Consider the following 20,585-nt stretch of genomic DNA (forward strand, 5'->3'; position numbering starts at 1 on the left):
TAAATATGATCACTCAAAAACGTAATTTCAGCCATCTCGCAGACACGGCTTACTTGTATAAATATGGCACATTTTCTATTTGTCCTGCTGTGACATACTGGCGTCAAAAGGAGATTCGTACAATTCTCTATGGATTAGAGACCAAAACAAATTTGCAGGCTTCATTTTTGCACAAATTAGAGGCAAAATATTGGAGAGTGTGCTTCACCTTCCGGTATGTATTCCAGGGCCGTGGCTGTGTCATGAATTGGCTCTTTCTTCATTAGTATCCATTTACAAGTGGCGTCTTTGTGTGCTCTTAGCATGTGTATGGGAGTGAGGGGTCCCCAGGCCCCCCCCCCTCGCACCGTACACTCTTCAGTACAAGGCTTGGACAACGTGCCTCCGGTAGTGGAATTGCCCCTTGCCCTTATGTAAAGTTAACCACGGTTGACTGCTACATAGATGGGACTAATGAGCAGCACACGAGGCATCCATCTTTTGTGCCCCCTTTCGACTCCATCTTGGGTAAACAGGCCTCACTGCGATAGTACAGCAATGCTCAGCTCCCCTTCCACTGCAGCAGCCAAGGACAGAGACACACACACACACAAGGCGCACAGGCAGCTGGCTGGCCCCCACCCTTTCACTCCCCCTGCGAAGGAAAGCTATGTGCTTCCATTTCTCAAGCTGAAGCCGGAGAAAGTTGCAACAATCAATATGCTACAGTTTTCTTCCTCTGAGATCACCGTTAGCATGAGAACCAAGATGAACTAAGCACTTTCTGCTCGTTTGTCCCCATAAACATGCAAGCCACCCACCCCCATTAAGAACAATTTATTGCCATCTTGACCCTGCGCTCCCTGTAAGGTATTTCTTTCAAGTGCCAGACCCTCGCCTGTGCTGCGAAACCCACCCAACACACCCACTACTAAACTTAAGCATTTTACTACTATATATGTTTTTACTTGTACTAATGAGTTTGAAACCTAGGAAAGATGTGAAACACAGCCCGATTCTTTTACATGCACAATAAGGGTCAAGGCCTTCAATTACAAGCCACAAATGACCCAATTGTACTGACAATAATCATTGTGTGTGACTCGTGTAGAAATGTGAAAAGTAGCATAAAATGTTTTAGATAATTTGTTATTTAATGTGTAACATATTAGCTTAGGTAGTGACCACAGTGACCAGACCCTGACCTGCGTGGAGCACAAGATATTTGACGTCCGTCATCTCGGCCACTCAGCCGACCAGAAGGAAGAGATGTCACCCACACCTACAGCACCACACCGCCTGGCCAATCGGGTCCATTTAGCATTTTATGTTAGAGTTACTTCAATTGATATATATACACATGGTTGATGTAATGTTGAGGGAGGGTTTTTCTGGATTATTTCCTAGCTGGAGAAATGAACCATCCCTTGAACTCTTGCAGCCGGGTCTCAGCGCCTCTTTCCGCGACAAGGGGTTGTGTCGGCCATTTTATTTTCTCTCACACGTAGTAAGCCGGGGAAAGGCACCTACATTTTTGGTGACCCCCGTGACGTGATTTAGAGAGGTGCCTCGAGGCCTGCACCGCCCGGCAGCGAGATCCAGGGCGCCCCCAGCAAAACCATCGCCTCTGCGGTTGACCAGACTGTGCACACCAAGAAGAAAGGGTCAAGGGTTCCCGGTTGACGAATACCCGATCGAAAAAGCTGCTTGCCAAGGCAGGCCATGGCTTGGTTGGGGGACGGTCCTGAGCGAGGTCCGGCCGAGAGCGGCGACCCTCGGAGTACCTGACTGAACACGTTGAGTCCCGGTTGCAAGGACCCCAAAGGAAGGTAAGGGGAAATGCGGGACGAAGGGAATGAGCAACAAAGGGAAGGTAGTTAAGAATAGGGTCTGCGTGAGTGACGGTGAGGCTTTTCTAATCTATCCTTTATTAGGCCATTAGGTGTTGTAAGAAGTGAGAAGAAGAGAAGTGGTATCCTATCCCGTACGGGGTAGAAGGCGGCGCCGCATAGCATTTGTCCCGACCAAGTGCACAATAGAGATAAAGAGAAAATAGTAGGGGTCTCGTATATTGAGTAGACTCGGAGTAGTTTTAGAATATTCTTTTTCCATGGAGGTAAGAAATCTTGAGACATAATAAAAGTGAAAGAGGTGGGGAGTGAATGCGAAATAGTAGGTAGAATAGGGAAGAAGAAAAGCCAGGGACAGTAACTGGAATAGGGAAAGAACAAACGCGCGCAGGCAGTGCATGTGTATGTTGCATGATTATATGTTTGTCGGTCTGCTTTTGTGTATATGTCTTGTTGACCACGCTAAAGTATTTCAGTATAAGTAATTTGTGATTGATATAAGATAAAGCAAAGAAATAAATTGTGAGAGGTGACCAGGTAACACCTCTCAGAAAGCTAATGCGACATATGGTAATTGTGAGCATTGATAAAGAACATATTATTTCCACATATTATAACTGACATACCAAGTGAGAGGTGGGAAGAGATTCAAGGGTACCAGAATACACAAGAAAGGAAAAGAAACATTACCATGGGGGGGGGCGAGGGGGGGTAACACCACTGGCACATATTTGCCAGCACCTTCCACTATATAGCGACAGGATACAGAAGTATCACGATCAGTGGATCACTGAGATAAAAGGTGACGGGGTTACACCAATTTGGCCAGAAGGAGGGTCATTTGACAAAAGAGTGTTGGACCTAGTATCAACACATTTACTAGCACGATACAAAGGGAAACAGTTACAGAACCGAAGAGAAGTATTAGATTTATGGCGAATGTTCGAAGAAGTTGCCCCCACGGCAGAGGTAGGTACAAGCCGAATGACAGAAAAAACGTGAAGGCGGGACACCAAAAGGGGAATGCTCAACAACTACAACTGAAAACGAAGTAACAAATCTATCCCTTAATGACTAGGCCAGCGGTAGGGTTTAGTGAACCCCTGTATATACCACCCACCGCCACTGCTCAGGGCAGGGCAACAGCCTCCGAACCTCCACCATACGACAAAGGAGGCCTGTATGGCCCCACGAGTGCACCTCCTGTGGACATAGCACGTTTAACAGGTGATTTAGACGCCAGTTAGCACACGCACAAATGGAAATAACACAGTTAAGAGCTTTATGTGACAAAGGACAAATGCTGCCAGGGGTAGGGGAGGTACCCCTGCCGTCACTGGCAGATCTCACACCCCCGATAGGGGCAGCAAGCAATGCAACCCCAGCAGCCTCGGTATCAGGGCAGTCTATAGCATCGCAAAGGACGTCATTGCAGCAAAGACAAGAACAAGAGTGGCAGTCAGGACAGTTCCTGTTCCAATTGAATAACAAACCAGTGAGAATTATACGCCCAGATACACCGGAGAGTCAACAAAGTGGAGATCAGGGTGAAAGACAAGGAAGTGAACCCAAGGAAACTGGGAGGATAATAACGAGCTAGAGTCAGAAATAGAAGAAATATGGGATGATTTAGATGAATACAAAGAGGCAGCTGCCGCAGAGGGTTCCCCACTGCCAAACTGCCGTTACCCAGACACACTATCACCACCATTATGGCAAGGTAGATTAAGACAGCGAACAGGGAGGACAGGGAACATACTGGTAAGTAAAACGAAAAAAAGGGAGAACGAGCAAAACGGGAAAGAAACAGAAACTACAAATGCCACTGATGCATAAAGGAGCAGGTAGGCCAAACTATATTCCGTGGGCCCAAATGGACAAAACCAACCTGTTAAAACTCCTCCCCCCGCTGACGGGAGGGGGAGGTAAGTGGATACATGTATTTGAGAAGAAAACGGCAGGTGTGCGGTTAGCTATAGGTGATGTAAAAAGCTCATTAGTATCAGCAATCGGGGACCAAGCAGACACAATCTGGGAAATGGCAGGGTTCCCGGGAGTAATAATGAGCTGTGATTGATGCGATGGATCACCATTCAACAATGTTCGAGCACAAGTGTGGGATGCATTGCGGCGTGCATTTCCAGACGTTCCAGATTTACATGCAGTGATGCAGTGCACGATGGAGGAGAACGAGGATCCTGCGCAATTCATTTTGCGAGTGCAAGATTTATGGAGAGGCGAAACTGGTACGGCATGGAATCAATGAACAGCTTTATTCTATTTTATCATTAAAAAGGGGTTGCCGAAAGAGGTGCAGAAGGCCTTGGACAAAATAACTGGGATCGAAGCCAAAGGGTGGCCTGAAATTCAGAGCATAATTGTACACCACTGGAGGAGGATCAAAGAGAAGGAAAAGGAGGTCACGCAAAAGAGGCTGGCCGACGAATCAAAATTAGTGCAGACAAAATTAGTGAAGGTCGCCACCATTACTGCTAGTGTAACAGCAGACAGAGGAAACTAAGGAGAGGAAAACGCGGGAGGAAGACCCGTTGGGATAGCAGTGCAGTGGGTTGGAGAGGACCAAGGAGAGCGGAACGGAGAAGAACAACCATGCCAAGGATCACAGTGGCAGAACAGGCAGGCCCAAGGAAGAGGTGGGTACCGTGGGCAGAGGGGAGGATATGGAGGAATGGGAAACAGAGGGTATGGTGGGCAAGGTCCAAGAGGAGGACAACAGGGGTCATGTTGGAATTGTGGAAGATGGGGACATTATTCACAAGATTGTAGAATGCGACCATCAGGGTATTTTCTAGGGCAGCAGCAGCCCATGAACAATGGGGGTGGGGCTGCCCACACCCAGGTAGCCCTTGTAGAGCTCCAATGGGGAGGGGGGGCAACAAGATCAGTACTGCTATGACCCCCAAATGCAACAAAGACAGCCAGCCCCACAACAGCAGCAGCCACAACAGCAAAACGCACTACAGCCCATGGCAAGACAAAACCCAGTAGGGAACATAAACAATAACCCTTTTGCAGCGGCCGCAAACGGTGCCCCTGCACCATTCCATGGCGTAACGGTCGTGGGTGACGTTTTTTCATTGCCAGGTCAGCAAAGATACCAAGACTAGGACAGCCCACAGGGAGTACTTGCCTGTCCAGTCCTATCCACCACACAAAGTGCAAATGAGGAACCACTAGTGGCGGCAGAGATAGGAAACAAGCAGTTTATCTTTATGGTAGACTCTGGAGCAGAAAAATCATGCCTCACAGAAGGGCGGTTTCAGCTCTCGGGAAGAAATTTGGAGACGCAGGGGTTCTCTGGGGCTATTTTAAAAAGTTCCTTATACAAAAGATATTGATGTAACAGTAGGGGGAAAAACCGTGCGCGCAGCCTTATTGTATTACGAAGACGCACCAATCAATTTGATGGGACGAGACTTGCTCAGTAAGTTAAACATGACCATAGCCTTTACTGAAGGAGGAATAGTGTGCTCGAGGCCAGGGGTATGCCCCGTATGAGCACTCCTGATAATAAGCATGATTGCAAAGGAAATTGCAGTAAGAGGGATCCCCATTGACATGGACATGTTTGTCTATGGAATACAGGTATTAGCCCGAGTAGTGCCTGAAATAACACAAAAAGAGTGGAGAATACCATCAGACTTCATATTTCGCCCAATCACACCAACAGATGTAGTGCCAGGCACAATTATATCTATAGACATTGAGGCAGTTCAAGTTTCCAACAAACGCATTGTGGTCATAGGCCTGGACACGCAGGGACGCGATTGGAGAAGTGTGCTATGCATAGAGCCAAACATAATGCTAAAAGATATAACTGATGAAGAATTGTTTACCGATTACAAGGGGGGTGGAGAAATAATAATGGAAATAAGCATACCATGTGACATTATGATCCAATACAGAGAAATACACAACCCACTAACATAAAGGCCCCACTGACAATATTTGAGGAAGACATGACCAGGGTAGCACCTGAAACTTGGACTACAGGACCACACAATGTGGGATTGTTGCATGAGGTGTCCCCCATAAAGATAAAACTGAAACCAGGTGCCCTCCCACCCAGAGTGAAACAATACCCAATATCCAAAGAAGCAGAGGAAGGTATTAGAGAAACAGTGAATGCACTCCTAAGCCAAGGTATCTTAGTGCCATCAACTTCCCCATGCAACACAGCGATTTTTCCGATTAAAAAAGCGAAAGTAGGGGCGTGGAGAATGGTTCAGGACCTCCGCCCACTCAATGACGTCATCCAAAAAGAGTTCCCATTAGTGCCTACCTGGCATCAATATTGTGCAGTATACCAAAAGAGGCAACTTGCTTCACTGTCATTGATCTGAAAAATGCCTTTTTCTCTGTGCCACTTGCACCAGAATCGCAGTACCTCACAGCTTTTACATTAGGAAACAGCAGATATGAACACCGCAGACTCCCACAGGGGAGTTGCGAGAGCCCAAGCATTTTTAACAGAGTACTGCGAGAAGACATCGGCAACATAGATGTAGGGAGCACCATTATAAAGTACGTAGACGATTTACTTGTCTGCAGGAAAACAGAAGAAGAGTGTAGAAAAGACTCAATAACACTGCTTAACGTATTGGCTGCCAAGGGATACAAGGTGGACAAAGGAAAGTTACAATACTGCCTTGCAGACGTTGTATATCTCGGTCAGCAAATATCTAAAGATGGAAAAAGAATACTACCAGGCAGAGCTGCTGCCATTCGACACATTATCATACCAAAAACAATGAAGGACATGCAGAAATGTCTTGGCATATGTAACTATTGCCGAGCGTGGATCCTCGATTACGCAGCACACACACGGCCAATGCTACAAGCACTGAAAGAAGCACAAGAACAGAGCCCCAATAAAATGGACACAGGAGACAATTGCCCAATTCTCTCGATTAAAAGACCTTATTTCAGACGCCCCAGTCCTTGCAAATCCAGATTATGAAAGGGAATTGTTCGCGTTTTCACACAGCAATGGAACATTAATGACAGCAGTATTGACACAAAAGACACCGCTAGACCACAAACCATTAGCGTATTACAGTGGAATATTAGACCCAGTAATGCAGGGACATTTCGCTTGTGAACAGGCCCTCTCTGCAGCGGCCTTCGCCATTGAGAAAAGTGCCACGATCGTAATGGGATATTCAGTGACGCTATATGCGGAACACTCATTATTTGCTATCTTGGAAAGATCAAAATCTACTCTCACAACACAGAGAGCCTCTGTTTATGAAATAATAATATCAAGTCCAAATGTACATGTGGTCAGATGCAAGACAGTGAACCCAGCCACATTCATTACAGAGCCATGCACAACAGAGGATTTACAGGAACACGATTGTAGCAAGTATGAGGGAGAGGGCGATGACATTCCCAAAGCAAGAGAAAATGCCCTTACAGAAGGAGAAATTTATTTCATAGACGGGTCAGCATCCATAAACTCAGAGACAGGAGAAAACATGTGGGGATGGCAGTAGTGCACATGGAAGAAGACACATACGAAGTGATTGTTCAAAAGCGCCTCCCCTCACATTACTCTGCTCAAGCAGCCGAACGGACCGCACTAATCAGTGCGTTACACACAGCCAAAGATTGTGCCATAACAATATATTCAGACTCAGCTTATGTCACCACCACAGTTCACTCAGGGCTATCACGCTGGCGAAGGAGAGGGTTCAGAAGAGCAGACGGGTCCCCCGTACAACATGCCACGTTACTAAATGAATAGAAGCTTTGGCAGAGCCATCGGTAGTGGCAGTGGTTAAATGCCAAGCCCATACCAATAACACAGACGCTGTCTCATTGGGGAACGCGGCAGCCGACACAGCAGCGAAGGAAGCCTCGTACTTCAATAAGACACCAACATCAGAGTACGTTGTAAAAACAGCCACAGCAGAACCACCAGCAGAAGCATACAGTAACACGCCCATAGCACAATTGATAGAACTCCAGAGAAGGGCCCCACCGAAAGAGCAGGAGTTGTGGGGCAAGCGAGGATGTAAACAATCAGCCAGAGATCTCATTTGGAGACAGGAAACGACAGGCAAGGTAGTGATGTCTGTAGAATTATTAGAAGTAGCGTTCCAACAACTGCATTTCCCAGCTCACGTTGCAAAGCAGCACATCGCCTCAGACATTCAGGAGGATTGGTTTGTTCCCAATCTGCACAAATACTTGTCTAAATTTGTGATTGAATGTACTACATGCCAAACTTACAATTCAGGAATGACATTACGAACTCTGCGTGGCACTTTGCCACGCCCTACAGGTCCATTCAGAGAATTACATATCGACTACGCCAATATGGGAGAAAGATGTAATGGAGCGAGATACTTGATTGTGGTAGTATGCCCTTTTTCACGGTGGGTGGAAGCGGGCCCCTGTCCCCATCCGGATGCAAAATGTGCTGCCAAGTTCCTTGTGCGAGAAGTATTCTCGCGGTGGGGAATCTGTGACGTGATCCGTTCAGACAACGGCACGCACTTTGTGAATGATCTCTTCAAAGAAGTAACCTCCCTTCTGGGGGTGAAACATAAACTATGTTCGATTTATCATCCAATGGCCAATGAAGTTGTGGAGAGGATCAACGGACTGCTCAAAAGCAATTTATCGAAACTATGCAGCACGTTGAAAAAAGATTGGGTATATTGTCTGCCCCTAGCACTGTTCCAACTCAGAAATCAACCATGCAAGGATCACCATTTAAGCCCGCACGAAATTGTGACAGGGTTAAGAATGCACACGCCTCTCTCTCCTGTTAGGAGGGCGTCTGATGCACACAGGGCTGCCACAGTGCCGGGGGAAGAGTGTAAGGAATACCTAGCACAGCTAACGCGTGCAGTACGCAGCATAGCAAAACAAATTGCTCCGCCATTTACTGAAGATGTAGCAACAGACACCTACATACCGGCAGCAGATAGCCCAGAGGGGCCATTAATGCCAGGGGAATACATCTATGTTAGAAATTTTGTAAGAAGGTGGAATTCACCAAGATTTCATGGTCCATACACAGTGGTGTACAGCACCCCAACTGCAGTTAAAGTGAAGGGGTTGAAATACTTGGTGCACCTCTCAGATGTGAGAAGGGCGCACAGCGTCGCACTTCCCCAAAATGAAACCGACTATGTGGATGCCATCGCTAGCACAGTTTGACATGAAAATTGCAACTTAAACAGGGAAAGTATAGTGGAAAAGCAAAATGTTTTTACATATTTTGTCTCTCTCTCCCTCTGTTTCTTTCTTTTCTTCTCATGTAAATCATGTTGTTTTTTTCTATTTTTCTTCATTATTTTTATGATAAATGAAAAGAAATTGTTAAATGCCTAATTGCGCAAAGAGATGAAAAATAATGAACAATTACAAATGTTTCTTTTCATGATGACTTTTGTCTCGCCCACATAGGTTCAACATGAGCCAATGCGACGACACAGCTGAGCAGGCTGAGATGTTAGATAGAAATAGGGATGCCAATAGGGCCAGTAGATTAAATAATGTGGAATGTATTATAAAATATGCTGCCATACTATTTGCAATAATGATGTTTTATTTTATTTGGTATAACATTGTTTTATTTGTGGCAAATGAAATGAACAAAGGGGGGGGGGAACGGGCTAAAATGACAAAACCAGGGTCTAAACTAATATGGACTGGAGCAACAACTATTTTGAAGGACACTTATAACACTGAATCGAATAGTATAAAGACAAATGTCACCCTATGAACAATTGCATGTAAACAAAACTGCTATTCCATTGTTGAGTAATACTATGGCCAAGGAAATAGAGCTTGGATGGAATGTAAATGACGATTACTATTGGTTGACTAACTCCAGAAATACAAACATACACCCACACACGGCACCAGAAACCACTACTGAACACACACGTTACCATGAACAACAGATGATGCATGGTCCAGAATATTCCCACTGCAATATCAACGAGTTGGTACCCAATTAAAAAACAAAGGAGGAGAAAAAGGGGGGTGGGAAAAAACAGATACGATATTTATCATAACCTGGGGTTAGATGAAATAAAGGACCCCCCGACACCCTGACCAATCAAATAAATGGTATTCAGACATGAGCGTCGCAGCAAAGCAAGCAAGTAATGAAAGTTGCTATGTGTGCTCACTTATTCCTCATGCAACTGGAACCCCAAAAATGTTAATCCCACAGGAAGTACCCTTGTCTGAGGCCCAATGTTTGATTCATCTGATGCTGTGTAGAATACAAAAGACATTTCAGGCACACAGTCGCCATGGAAAAATTGGAAAACAAACAAACTTGCACCAGCAGACGACAAGGCGTAATCTGCCTCCAAGAGCCATCTTTCATCATAAAAGGGACAAGGTATGCAGACAAGTGGCATGATGAAACGATTAAATGCAAAGCTGAGGGGCTTCGAGGGCTGCCAGACGAAATATACGAGTGGGCAAAAGAAACGTGCATCCCCATCTGGTCACAGCATATCACCAAGCTGACATGGGTCACACCCCTGGAGAGGCCCATAAAGATTCAAAGAGAAATACGGCACAAACTCTGCTTCCATGGAGAAGGGGAGGAGAATATGGGAACCGCACAGCAGTGCAATAAGACTTTAATAATACCAGATATGAAAAAGGCACTGCTGCATTAATGGACATATACGGGATCTGTGGAAAACAAGCTTACCTGCATTTCCCAGCATCCTGGAGGGGCACTTGTGCCCTAGCCACACTCCACTCAGCACTAATGGTGATACCAGAGAGCCACGTTCAGTTTACAGCAAGGCCTTCGGCTGACAGTTCGACAGCAGGCCAATCGGCTGACAAATCGGCAGCAGGCCAATCGGCTGAACCATCAACAGCGCCCAATAAGACAATCACGGAGCCCCCAGCATACGAACTATTGTCAGAAGAAACATTGAGAACCAAGTTGTCACGCAGCAAAAGATCCAACTATATTTCGTCCAAATCGTCAGAACTCCCTGCTGAAATTCCACAACAGTACAAGCTTTTCTCATCTGCAGAGACATCTTTTGCATAATTTCTAGCACCAGGCGTTCAAGCAAGGACAAATGCGAAATGGCTGCAGATAACACGCTGGGAGCTCATCCAGCTGGCTAACGACACTGAAGAAGGATTCAACATCATAAAAATAGAGCTCCATGCACTGTGCCTGATGACGATGCAAAACAGATATGCCTTAGATCTTATCACGGCGATGGACGGCGGTGTTTGCAAAAAAATTGGGGGGCGCGTTGCACGTTCGTACCAACTTCAGATGCTGATAACGGGACACTGTCACACGTGATAACAGCAGTGCATAATTTAGGAGAAAGAATGAGAGCAGAAGGTGGAGCAGATAACACATGGTTCGACAATCTGTTCAGCTGGATACCATCATGGGTGAACATAGCAGCGAAGATACTCATTCCCATTATTGTCTTTCTTCTCCTAATATTCTGTGTGTGCCAACTGGGACTAAGATGCTGTGAAAATAATATGCCTAATTCAGCGATGATGATGGTAACAGTGGGCCGACAGACAACGGTGGCTACCATGATAGATGCCCAAGTACAAACTGGAGAATACACCACACCGCAGTATAGAATGACTGCCATCTATAGGTAGTATGGGGACGTGGTCGATAGTCTACATCACACTACCATTAAAGAACCAAAGAACTTGCTGTGGTATAACGAGGTTTGGATAGATTTAGACGGGGATGGTGGGATATACTTAATGGTCACCCCAGAAGAGTAAGCAAGAAGAGGAAACAGCTTAAGAAGTGTGTGCAAAGCATGGATGCCAATAAGGGTACACCCGCTTGGGATGAGGCTGTGACTGAAGCTGAGCGCTACCGAAGCAAGAACGAGACAAGTAGTTTGTTACTTTAGATGTAACGAAAGGGGGGAATGTATGGGAGTGAGGGGTCCCCAGGCCCCCTCGCACCGTACACTCCTCAGTACAAGGCTTGGACCACGTGCCTCCGGTAGTGGGATTGCCCCTTGCCCTTATGTAAAGTAAACCACGGTTGACTGCTACATAGATGGGACTACTGAGCAGGACATGGGGCATCCATCTTTTGTGCCCCCTTTGGACTCCATCTTGGGTAAACAGGCCTCACTGCGATAGTACAGCAATGCTCAGCTCCCCTTCCACCGCAGCAGCCAAGGACAGAGACACACACACACAAGGCGCACAGGCAGCTGGCTGGCCCCACCCTTGCACTCCCCCTGCGAAGCAAAGCGCTGCGCTTCCATTTCTCACGCTGAAGCTGGAGAAAGTTACAACAATCAATATGCTACAGTTTTCTTCCTCTGAGATCACCGTTAGCATGAGAACCAGCATGTGAACCAAGATGAACTAAGCACTTTCTCCTTGTTCGTCCCCATAAACATGCAAGCCACCCACCCCCATTAGGAACAATTTATTGCCATCTTGACCCTGCGATCCCTGTAAGGTATTTCTTTCAAGTGCCAGACCCTCGCCTGTGCTGCGAAACCCACCCAACACACCCATTACTAACCTTAGCATTTTACTACTATATATGTTTTTACTTGTACTAATAAGTTTGAAACCTAGGAAAGATGCGAAACACAGCCTGATTCTTTTACATGCACAATAAGGGTCAAGGCCTTCAATTACAAGCCACGAATGACCCAATTGTACTGACAATAATCATTGTGTGTGACTTATGTAGAAATGTGAAAAGTAGCATAAAATGTTTTAGATAATTTGTTATTTAATGTGTAACATATTAGCTTAGGTAGTGACCACAGTGACCGGACCCTGACCTGCATGGAGCACAAGATATTTGACGTCCGTCATCTCGTCAGCCACTCAGCCAACCAGAAGGAAGAGATGCCACCCACACCTACAGCACCACACCGCCTGGCCGATCGGGTCCATTTAGCATTTTTTGTTAGAATTACTTCAATTGATATATATACAAGGTTGATGTAATGTTGAGGGAGGGGTTTTTTGGATTATTTCCTAGCTGGAGAAAAACCATCCTTTGAACTCTTGCAGCCGGGTCTCAGTGCCTCTTTCCCCGACAAGGGGTTGTGTGGGCTATTTTATTTTCTCTCACACGTAGTAAGCCAGGGAAAGGCACCTACACATGTCTGGCTGGTTATATGCCAACGTCTCCACATGTGTTTGTTCATACTTGGTCTGCATGCATATTTGAAGTGTTGGCAAAGGCTGATGTGTTAATTGAGACGTTGGTGACTAATCCAGATCGAGCAAAGGCTTAGATTTATGATAAGGATTGGATAGAGACAAGAGCCAGATGTTAACATACAGGGAATTTAAAGCACATGGCTTTGATAAAAAAAAAAAAAAAAAAAAAACTTAATATATTAGAACCATTTTTGTGCAGAGCGCCTTCTCGTCAGCTCAGATTTGTAATACTGCGTTTACGATTCAATTTGTATCCAGCACGGGATATTCTTGTTAGACGAAATCTCATCGATCCGAAAGCCAAGCAGTGTAGATTCTGTGGCCACCGAGACGCAAAGGAAACCTTGAAACACATCATTGCTGAATGTCCAGCTCTTGTAAACCTAAGAGTAAGATTTTTCAAAAAGCATTTAACTTATTTTGGTTTAATGTCTCGAGAATCGATGGTCTACTATTTTGAAGACTAAAATCATGAGTATCCGAATAGCCACCTTTAACTTTCTTAATTCTTTGAAATTAGATGCAATCAAAGATACTGAGGTTGATTAGAGAATCAGATGAAACTTTTATGTGCGATGTCCCTGCCTTCGATATATTTGTTTAATTATGTTTTATTGGAGTTTGTTTCACGAAATCGGCTATGTTATCTATTATTGGCTAATCGCTGCTCTTGATCCTCTCTTTTTATTCGGTTCATTTGTTTTATCTGTTCAAACTTTATGTAAAGAATGAATTTCCCTATGTGAGGCAGGTTTTTTGTGACTTTCATCTGCTTTTGTAATTCCTTGTAATTCCTTTTATGTAATTTTTATTGATTGTCGTATTCCCTTGTTTCGTGAAATTAATATTTGTGTAATGATAAAATGTTTTGAAAAAGTTGAGTTTTCTCAGCTGAATTCAAATAAAATAGACCAAACTAGTTTTTATCATTTTTTCAACTAAGAAAATGTCTCTTTCTCGTTAGATTGAATTCTGCATCTGTAAATACACACAGTTGCAAACCAGGACATGTTATGTTGTAGATTTTCATACCGCTGTACAACGCAACCAACACCAAAAAGTCAACCTGGCACGATGACTGAAAACACAAGTCTCAAAAAGGACCAGAAGACTGGAAGAAAGAGTTTTCAAAGCCTTCCTGAAATGTGAATCGGACAAGCACGAAAGGCAACCGGAAGGGCATTGCACAAAATGGCAGCTCTGACCGAAAAGCAACAGCCTCCAAATTCTAGCACAACAAATTCTCAGGACAGCCAAAAGAGAGCGGTCCGCAGAGCACACTGCACGCGGAGGAACATAAGGTCGAAATTTCAACTGCAGATACTACGGACCAGCACCATAAAAGGCCCTATGCACCAAACAAAGACTTAAAAAAATGCAAACACCTTGCCACTGGGAGCCAATTGAGGGATCTGAGAACAGATGAAATATGCTCCTGATACAGAGTACCAGGGGCAAGGCGGGCAGCAGAATTTTGAAGCACATGTAAACGATGTAACAAATAGTCAGGTTGAGCCAAATATAAGGAGTTACAATAATCCTGCTAAGAACCAGAGCAGAGACCACCGGGGTTCGCAGATGGAACAGAATAAATTGCAGGACCCATCTAAGTATTTTCAATTGAAAATGGGCAGCTACAGACCGAGCCAATCTGAGAAGCCATGGAGAGAGAGGCTGATAGCTTAACACCCACATTTTCTACCATCAAAACCGCAGCTGGAAAAGTACCAAGAGCAGAAGGCCAAAAAGACAGAGTCCAAAGAGAAGGAACAGTGTCAGAGCCCACAACTATAACCTCGGTCTAATCACCATTGAGTTTAAGTCAATTTTCACTTATCCAGCATCCCACCGCTGATAGACAATCTCACAGCTGAGTGGCATGGGCAGGATAAAGTAAATCCAAACGAACCAAGATCTGGCTATCATCAGCATACGAGTAGCATCTAAAGCTGGGGGAGCAGATCAGAGACTGAATATAGATATTGAACAATGTGGGAGACAGGGCTGAACCTTGCGGGACTCCACACAGCAAAGCCGCACACGGGGAAAGAAAAGGTTGAAGTAGCAGCTGCTGAGAGCGATGAGATAGAAAAGAGCAGAGCGGAACAGGAACTGACATACTGGCAGCTGAAATAGGCTGATCAGGATGGCATGATTGATGGTATCAAATGCGGCCAAAACATCCAAAAGGATCCATGCTGCCAATCCACCCTGATCCGCAATAAGTGTCAGATCATCAAGCACTGAGACCAAAACAGTCAGTACCCCGGCCCTGACAAAAACCTTACTGGAAAACGTAAAGCAAAGACCTAGACTTGCAGAACTGCAGCAGCAGAGGGGACACCAAAGATTCAAGCAGCTTCATGAAGAATGGCAAAAGAGAAATAGGATGAAAATTAGCACGAAGAAGTGGGTCAAGGTCTGGATTTTTCAGAAGGGGAATTACTGTGGCACACTTAATGACAGAAGGAATCATCCCAGATGAGCATGAAAGATTAGCAGTTGTAATCTGAGGCAGGAGCACTAGGAAAATGTCTCACCATGTACAGTGGAATAGCGTCAGTTGGAGAAGCTGACTTCATAGCTGCAACTGCTGAAGTCAGATCTGCAGCCGTAAACAACGGGAAAGAATCCCAGCATGCATCAAGAGGTGACATAGTCCCTGAAAATGAGGTAAAAAAAAAAAAAAAAAAAAAAATGACCCCCAGAGGATCATGGTCGGACAGGATATGCAATTTTATGGATAAAGAATTTGGCCAGAAAGTCACATCGCTCTAGAGATGGGGGTATAGAATTGTCAGAGGAGTCTCTGGCCAAAAATGTGCATCCGCTTTTCACAAATAAATTTCCAGTCATTGGGTCTCACTAAATCTCTTCTTTTCACAGGATTGTGATCTTCTAACATATATGAAAAAATCAATGTACTTACTAAGACATTTTAATAATTTAAAAAAATGTTTTTAAAACAGCACCTCTGCCTGCTGCCACCTTGTGTTCGAGCACCTGTCAGGAATGCACATGTGACCTTTGAGCCTGCCCTGCTACCAATGCAGAGCTGGTGCTAGCCATGTCATGAGATTGTTGCAGAAAATAGTGCACTGTGTTTTTGGCACAAGCATTATGACGCGCGGGTCTGATTAGTATACCTTCCTTTCAGAAACAGAAGTACCTGCATAATTATGTTAGTAAACATCCGCCCTCACCAGCTGGAACTAGGATGTGTGCAGAGTACACGTCTAGACTGCCTGAGTATAACATTTGGTGGACACGTAATTTGTAAGTCTGGTCTAGTAATTTACAAGTGTTATAGACGTGTAGGACAGACAAGGCGAGTGCCTTTGCTTTTAGTGTGGTGGCATACACATCGGTTCACACATGGCCGATCTCTGCTTTGTGGAGGTCTGAAGTGGTGTGGTGATATGATGTTTACTGAAAATGTCGGTGAAAGTGTTAGTAGGGTGTAATTTAGGTACCAAAGATCAACCAGAAGCACATTATCACAGGGTGCAGTAAGACGGTCTCAAAATAAAAGAGGAGTTGTAATACCGGATGCAGTCAAGGAGCAAAATATCAAATCAGGAGCTAAACATCAATGAGATATAAAGCATCACATGGCACACTCCAGGAGCAAAACATCCGTCTGGAGCTACTCTCACATGGTGCAGCAAAAAGGAAAACATTACATGAGGAGCAGGATAACAGAGGGTCCACTTCAGGAGAAAACATCACAGGGTCCAAACAAAACGCTTCTGGAGCAAGAGCCCAATATCGCGAGTTGCCGTCCACGTTTAAAGTAATGCAGGCGCCATGCATTAAAAGTCTCGGGCTAACTGTAAAGATTGACCAGAGCGCAAACATCGGCAAAGATCACGAGGAACAGTCAGGGGTGCAGAATACAAAGTACCAGCAAATAAATATCTAACGGCGCGAGTAAAATATAAAACCAGAAGGTGCAAACTATAGCGTGGAAGATAAACAGCAGACAAGGTGCTGAATAAACAGCAGTTAATATTGCAAGGCCTCCTCCTGTATAGGTCAAATTCTAAACATATCGCAAGGAACTATTGGTCGGGGTGGGGTGGGGGAGTCGGTGAGTGGAAGTGGAAAACATCTTGTTCAGCTTGAGACAGCACAAGAGATGATAGGTGAAAGTGAAGTCTTTCTAGCAGTTCCCGGTAAAACCAGGTTCCGTTTATGTTAAAGGAAGGGTGCGTTGGAGGTTACAACAATAGTGCATATCATGTTTTGTATAACGATGTCGGAACCGATGATATGTATATATTATAACGACTGTGCTCCAACAAACGGTACAATTCTTAACATGACATAAGGCGGTTTAAACGTGTACCCTGGGTGCTTAGCTTATTTGAGTGGGGAGCTCTGCAACGTCACACCAAATCAAGCGCATGGGAAGAAAGGCAACACAATGGACAAGGGAGCGAATAGCCATGAAAGAATATTGGGGGGGGGGTGGGGGGGGCAGCAGGTGACATGGGATGTATAGCACTTAACCATACAAAGTTATAAGTGCCTCGTGAAATAGAAATGCAGGAGCATCTTCAAATGGCTCATTACAAGGCATTCGATTGCGGGAATATTTTGGACTGACAAAATAAGAAATAAGATATATTTAACAAACGCGGAACATGGATTGCAGGTCCAATTCTGCAATTAGGAGACAGACATTTCACTGGGGGAGCGACTAAGTAGTTATGGAAAAGGAGTTAGTGGGCTCACAATACGGACACGCACAGCTGCAAGTTAACATGCACGAGTTAACAAAAAGGCCACCTGGTGGACTTTGCACCTGGCCGTCTCGAGTCCATACCTTCTTCCCGCTGCCAGCTGTGTACAATGAACTCTGCGCCCCCATCGGCTTCTTGAAGGGCTCGGCACACCTGAGCCTGCGTGTCCAGGATCAACACCTCCATGCGGGTCTTCATGTCCCGGGGAGCGGCGAGCAGGACCGAGAGAGGAGACACGGGCGGCGCCATGAAGCCTGCCAGGCGGTCCAGCAGCGCCTCCTCCTCCCCCGGCCCTTCTCGGCGAGCTAAGTGAGCCCGCCGAAGACCACTGCCCAGGAGCGCACCTGACGCCAACAACGCCGCCCCGGCCCGCAGCCACCTGCCGCCTCGGAGCCGCCCTGCTCCGCCATCTCCACTGTCGCTACTCCCCGGTCCTGCAGCCGCCGAGAAGGACCTGTGGGGCACAGGAACCGGCGTGCATGCCCGCCACCGAGCGGAGGGGGCTGCTGCTGCTACTGCCGACCAATGCCCTCCGCATAGGCTTCGGCAGCATGGGGCGAATAGCGCCCCCGAAGCGCTCACCCTTAAGAGGGACATGGGTAGCCGGTGACAGCGAACCTCAGACTGAGCTGTCAGAAAGAAACCAGCATGGACTGGCGGAAATGCTACACTGCGCAGATCGTTCTGCGCATGGATGGGCGGGCACCATATGACAGCCGTCCATCTTAGGGTCAGGCAGCACTCGACCCCACTGATTTAGGTAGTAGACTACAGCTTTTTAAGCAGTCCTACTGACTACAGATTTTGCTGACAGATCCTTACAGCGTTTTCCAGTGACAGGTTATTTATGTGACTCTAAGGCAGGCTACTTGAGACCGGGCCTAGGATATAGCATGCAACACATTAATTTGTCTGTCTGTTCACTGGGCGGGTAAGTGATGACTTTGAGTGATCAGCTCAGATCAATCCATTGACCGGACAGCTATGTGTCTCTGCCCTGCACTCTTACTGGGACAGACTTTCGGTGAAAATCCAGTGAAGACAAGTAGCAGAGCCCTGCAGTCTTGCCGGGATAGACTTTTGGTGAACCACCAGTGAAGACAAGTGGCAGAACGTACCACCATAACACAGCATCTGCCTATCAGTTTGAGGAGGGTATCGCATACATGCCAACCCTTCCGATTTGGGTGGGAGACTCGCGATTTTTTGGTGAAAAATATTGCTATTTTTCACGGTCTCCCGCCTAAAATAACTTTAGCCCCAATGCATTCCTATGGGGAAATGTGCGTCTCCCAATTTCCTTGTGGAAATCTCCCTCCAAGGTGCATCTGAATGTTGGCATGTATGGTATCAGTCTGTCTTTCAGTATTCAACTTGCCGGGATAGACTTTTGGTGAACCACCAGTGAAGACAAGTGGCAGAGCATACCACCATAACACAGCATCTGCCTATCAGTTTGAGGAGGGTATCACATACATGCCAACCCTTCCGATTTGGGTGGGAGACTCGCGATTTTTTGGTGAAAAATATTGCTATTTTTCACGGTCTCCCGCCTAAAATAACTTTAGCCCCAATGCATTCCTATGGGGAAATGTGCGTCTCCCAATTTCCTTGTGGAAATCTCCCTCCAAGGTGCATCTGAATGTTGGCATGTATGGTACCAGTCTGTCTTTCAGTATTCAACTTGCACTGCAGGAATATTTATGTACTCCCAGGCTCCTGCAACAGAGCAGTAGCAAACGTTGCCTACCAGCTCTGTGTGATTATCTTCTGTGAAGTTAGGTAATTGAGTTTGGTGTTTACTTGCCATTCAGAAGTATACATTTTAAACATTTGTATATCGTTCCATATGTGTTGTCTTAAGGGTTGTGTATTGTAGAATGCTCCAGGGTTGGCAACAATGTATGTTTTGAATTTTCCTGTGATGTCAGCATTAATTTTGAAGCTTGAAAAATACTACATCTTTTTGGTCACAGAATGTTGGCAAGTATGAAGCCTGAACAATTGTGAGTATGGGGCATATGATAGCTTTACCTGGCAAATGCCCATTTAGTACCTACACACAAGGAAATGCATGCTGCTTGTAAAGAGGCTGAAGGCACAACCTTAAGGCATTTTTTTATTACACCTGCAGCACATATATAGCTGCATTTAAGCCATTCAGTTTCTGAAGACCGCATCAAAATAACGGTGGCATGCACTTTTTATTGCTAGATAAGGCTAACTCGAAGAGATCCCAGGAGGGTGTATTCTGGGTGGGGCGGGTGGAAATGGACATCAGGATTATTATGGCCTTGACCAGTCAATGGGTGGGTAAGTACGCAAACGCCCTCAAGATGTGGGTACTTCCTCACATCTCATCTCCTTTCTAGCAACACTCCAATCCAATGACTTAAAGCTCCACCTAAATGCCAAAATGAACAAACATTGACAAATGAACAAACATTGGCAATGCCAACAGTGTGGGCTTTGTTCAGGCATGTGAAAGGCACTTGCTATTGATGGTAGGAGGTGCAAATAAGTCATTAACTCTTAGCAGACTGCTTTGAGATTACACAGAGAGGCACTTTTAGTGTAAAGTTTGATGACAAGGCTTGATTAAAGCAAGCTCAAAGAGTAACCATGAGGTGGTGTTTTGGAGGAGGAGGGGAAGGAACTAGGTGGAAATGGCCATAGGGATTAGCATGGCCATGGGCAGTGAAAGGGTGGTGTGAGGGTCTAGGGCACGGGCACACAACTGGTTTTACCTTGGGGCCGAATGTGCCTTGCAAGTTGCTTACTGTGGACCGGACTGCTAATGCGTGGT

The 20,585-nt window shown here is 45.6% G+C and overlaps 1 protein-coding gene across 1 annotated transcript in view; it reads right to left on the reverse strand.

The window, feature by feature from the left end:
- The window catches only part of CPOX (coproporphyrinogen oxidase), a 103,102-nt gene extending 84,666 nt beyond the window's left edge, over positions 1-18,436 (reverse strand). Inside the window, exon 1 of the mRNA XM_069637203.1 lies at positions 17,863-18,436. Within this exon, the coding sequence (XP_069493304.1) occupies positions 17,863-18,376 (514 nt within the window). The 5' untranslated portion in view covers positions 18,377-18,436. The remainder of the gene's footprint in view (positions 1-17,862) is intronic.
- Between the last annotated feature and the right edge of the window lie 2,149 nt (positions 18,437-20,585).

The sequence above is a fragment of the Ambystoma mexicanum genome, chromosome 7p (assembly GCF_040938575.1).
Source record: "Ambystoma mexicanum isolate Mex_15411 chromosome 7p, UKY_AmexF1_1, whole genome shotgun sequence".
NCBI classification, from domain to species: Eukaryota; Metazoa; Chordata; class Amphibia; order Caudata; family Ambystomatidae; genus Ambystoma; species Ambystoma mexicanum.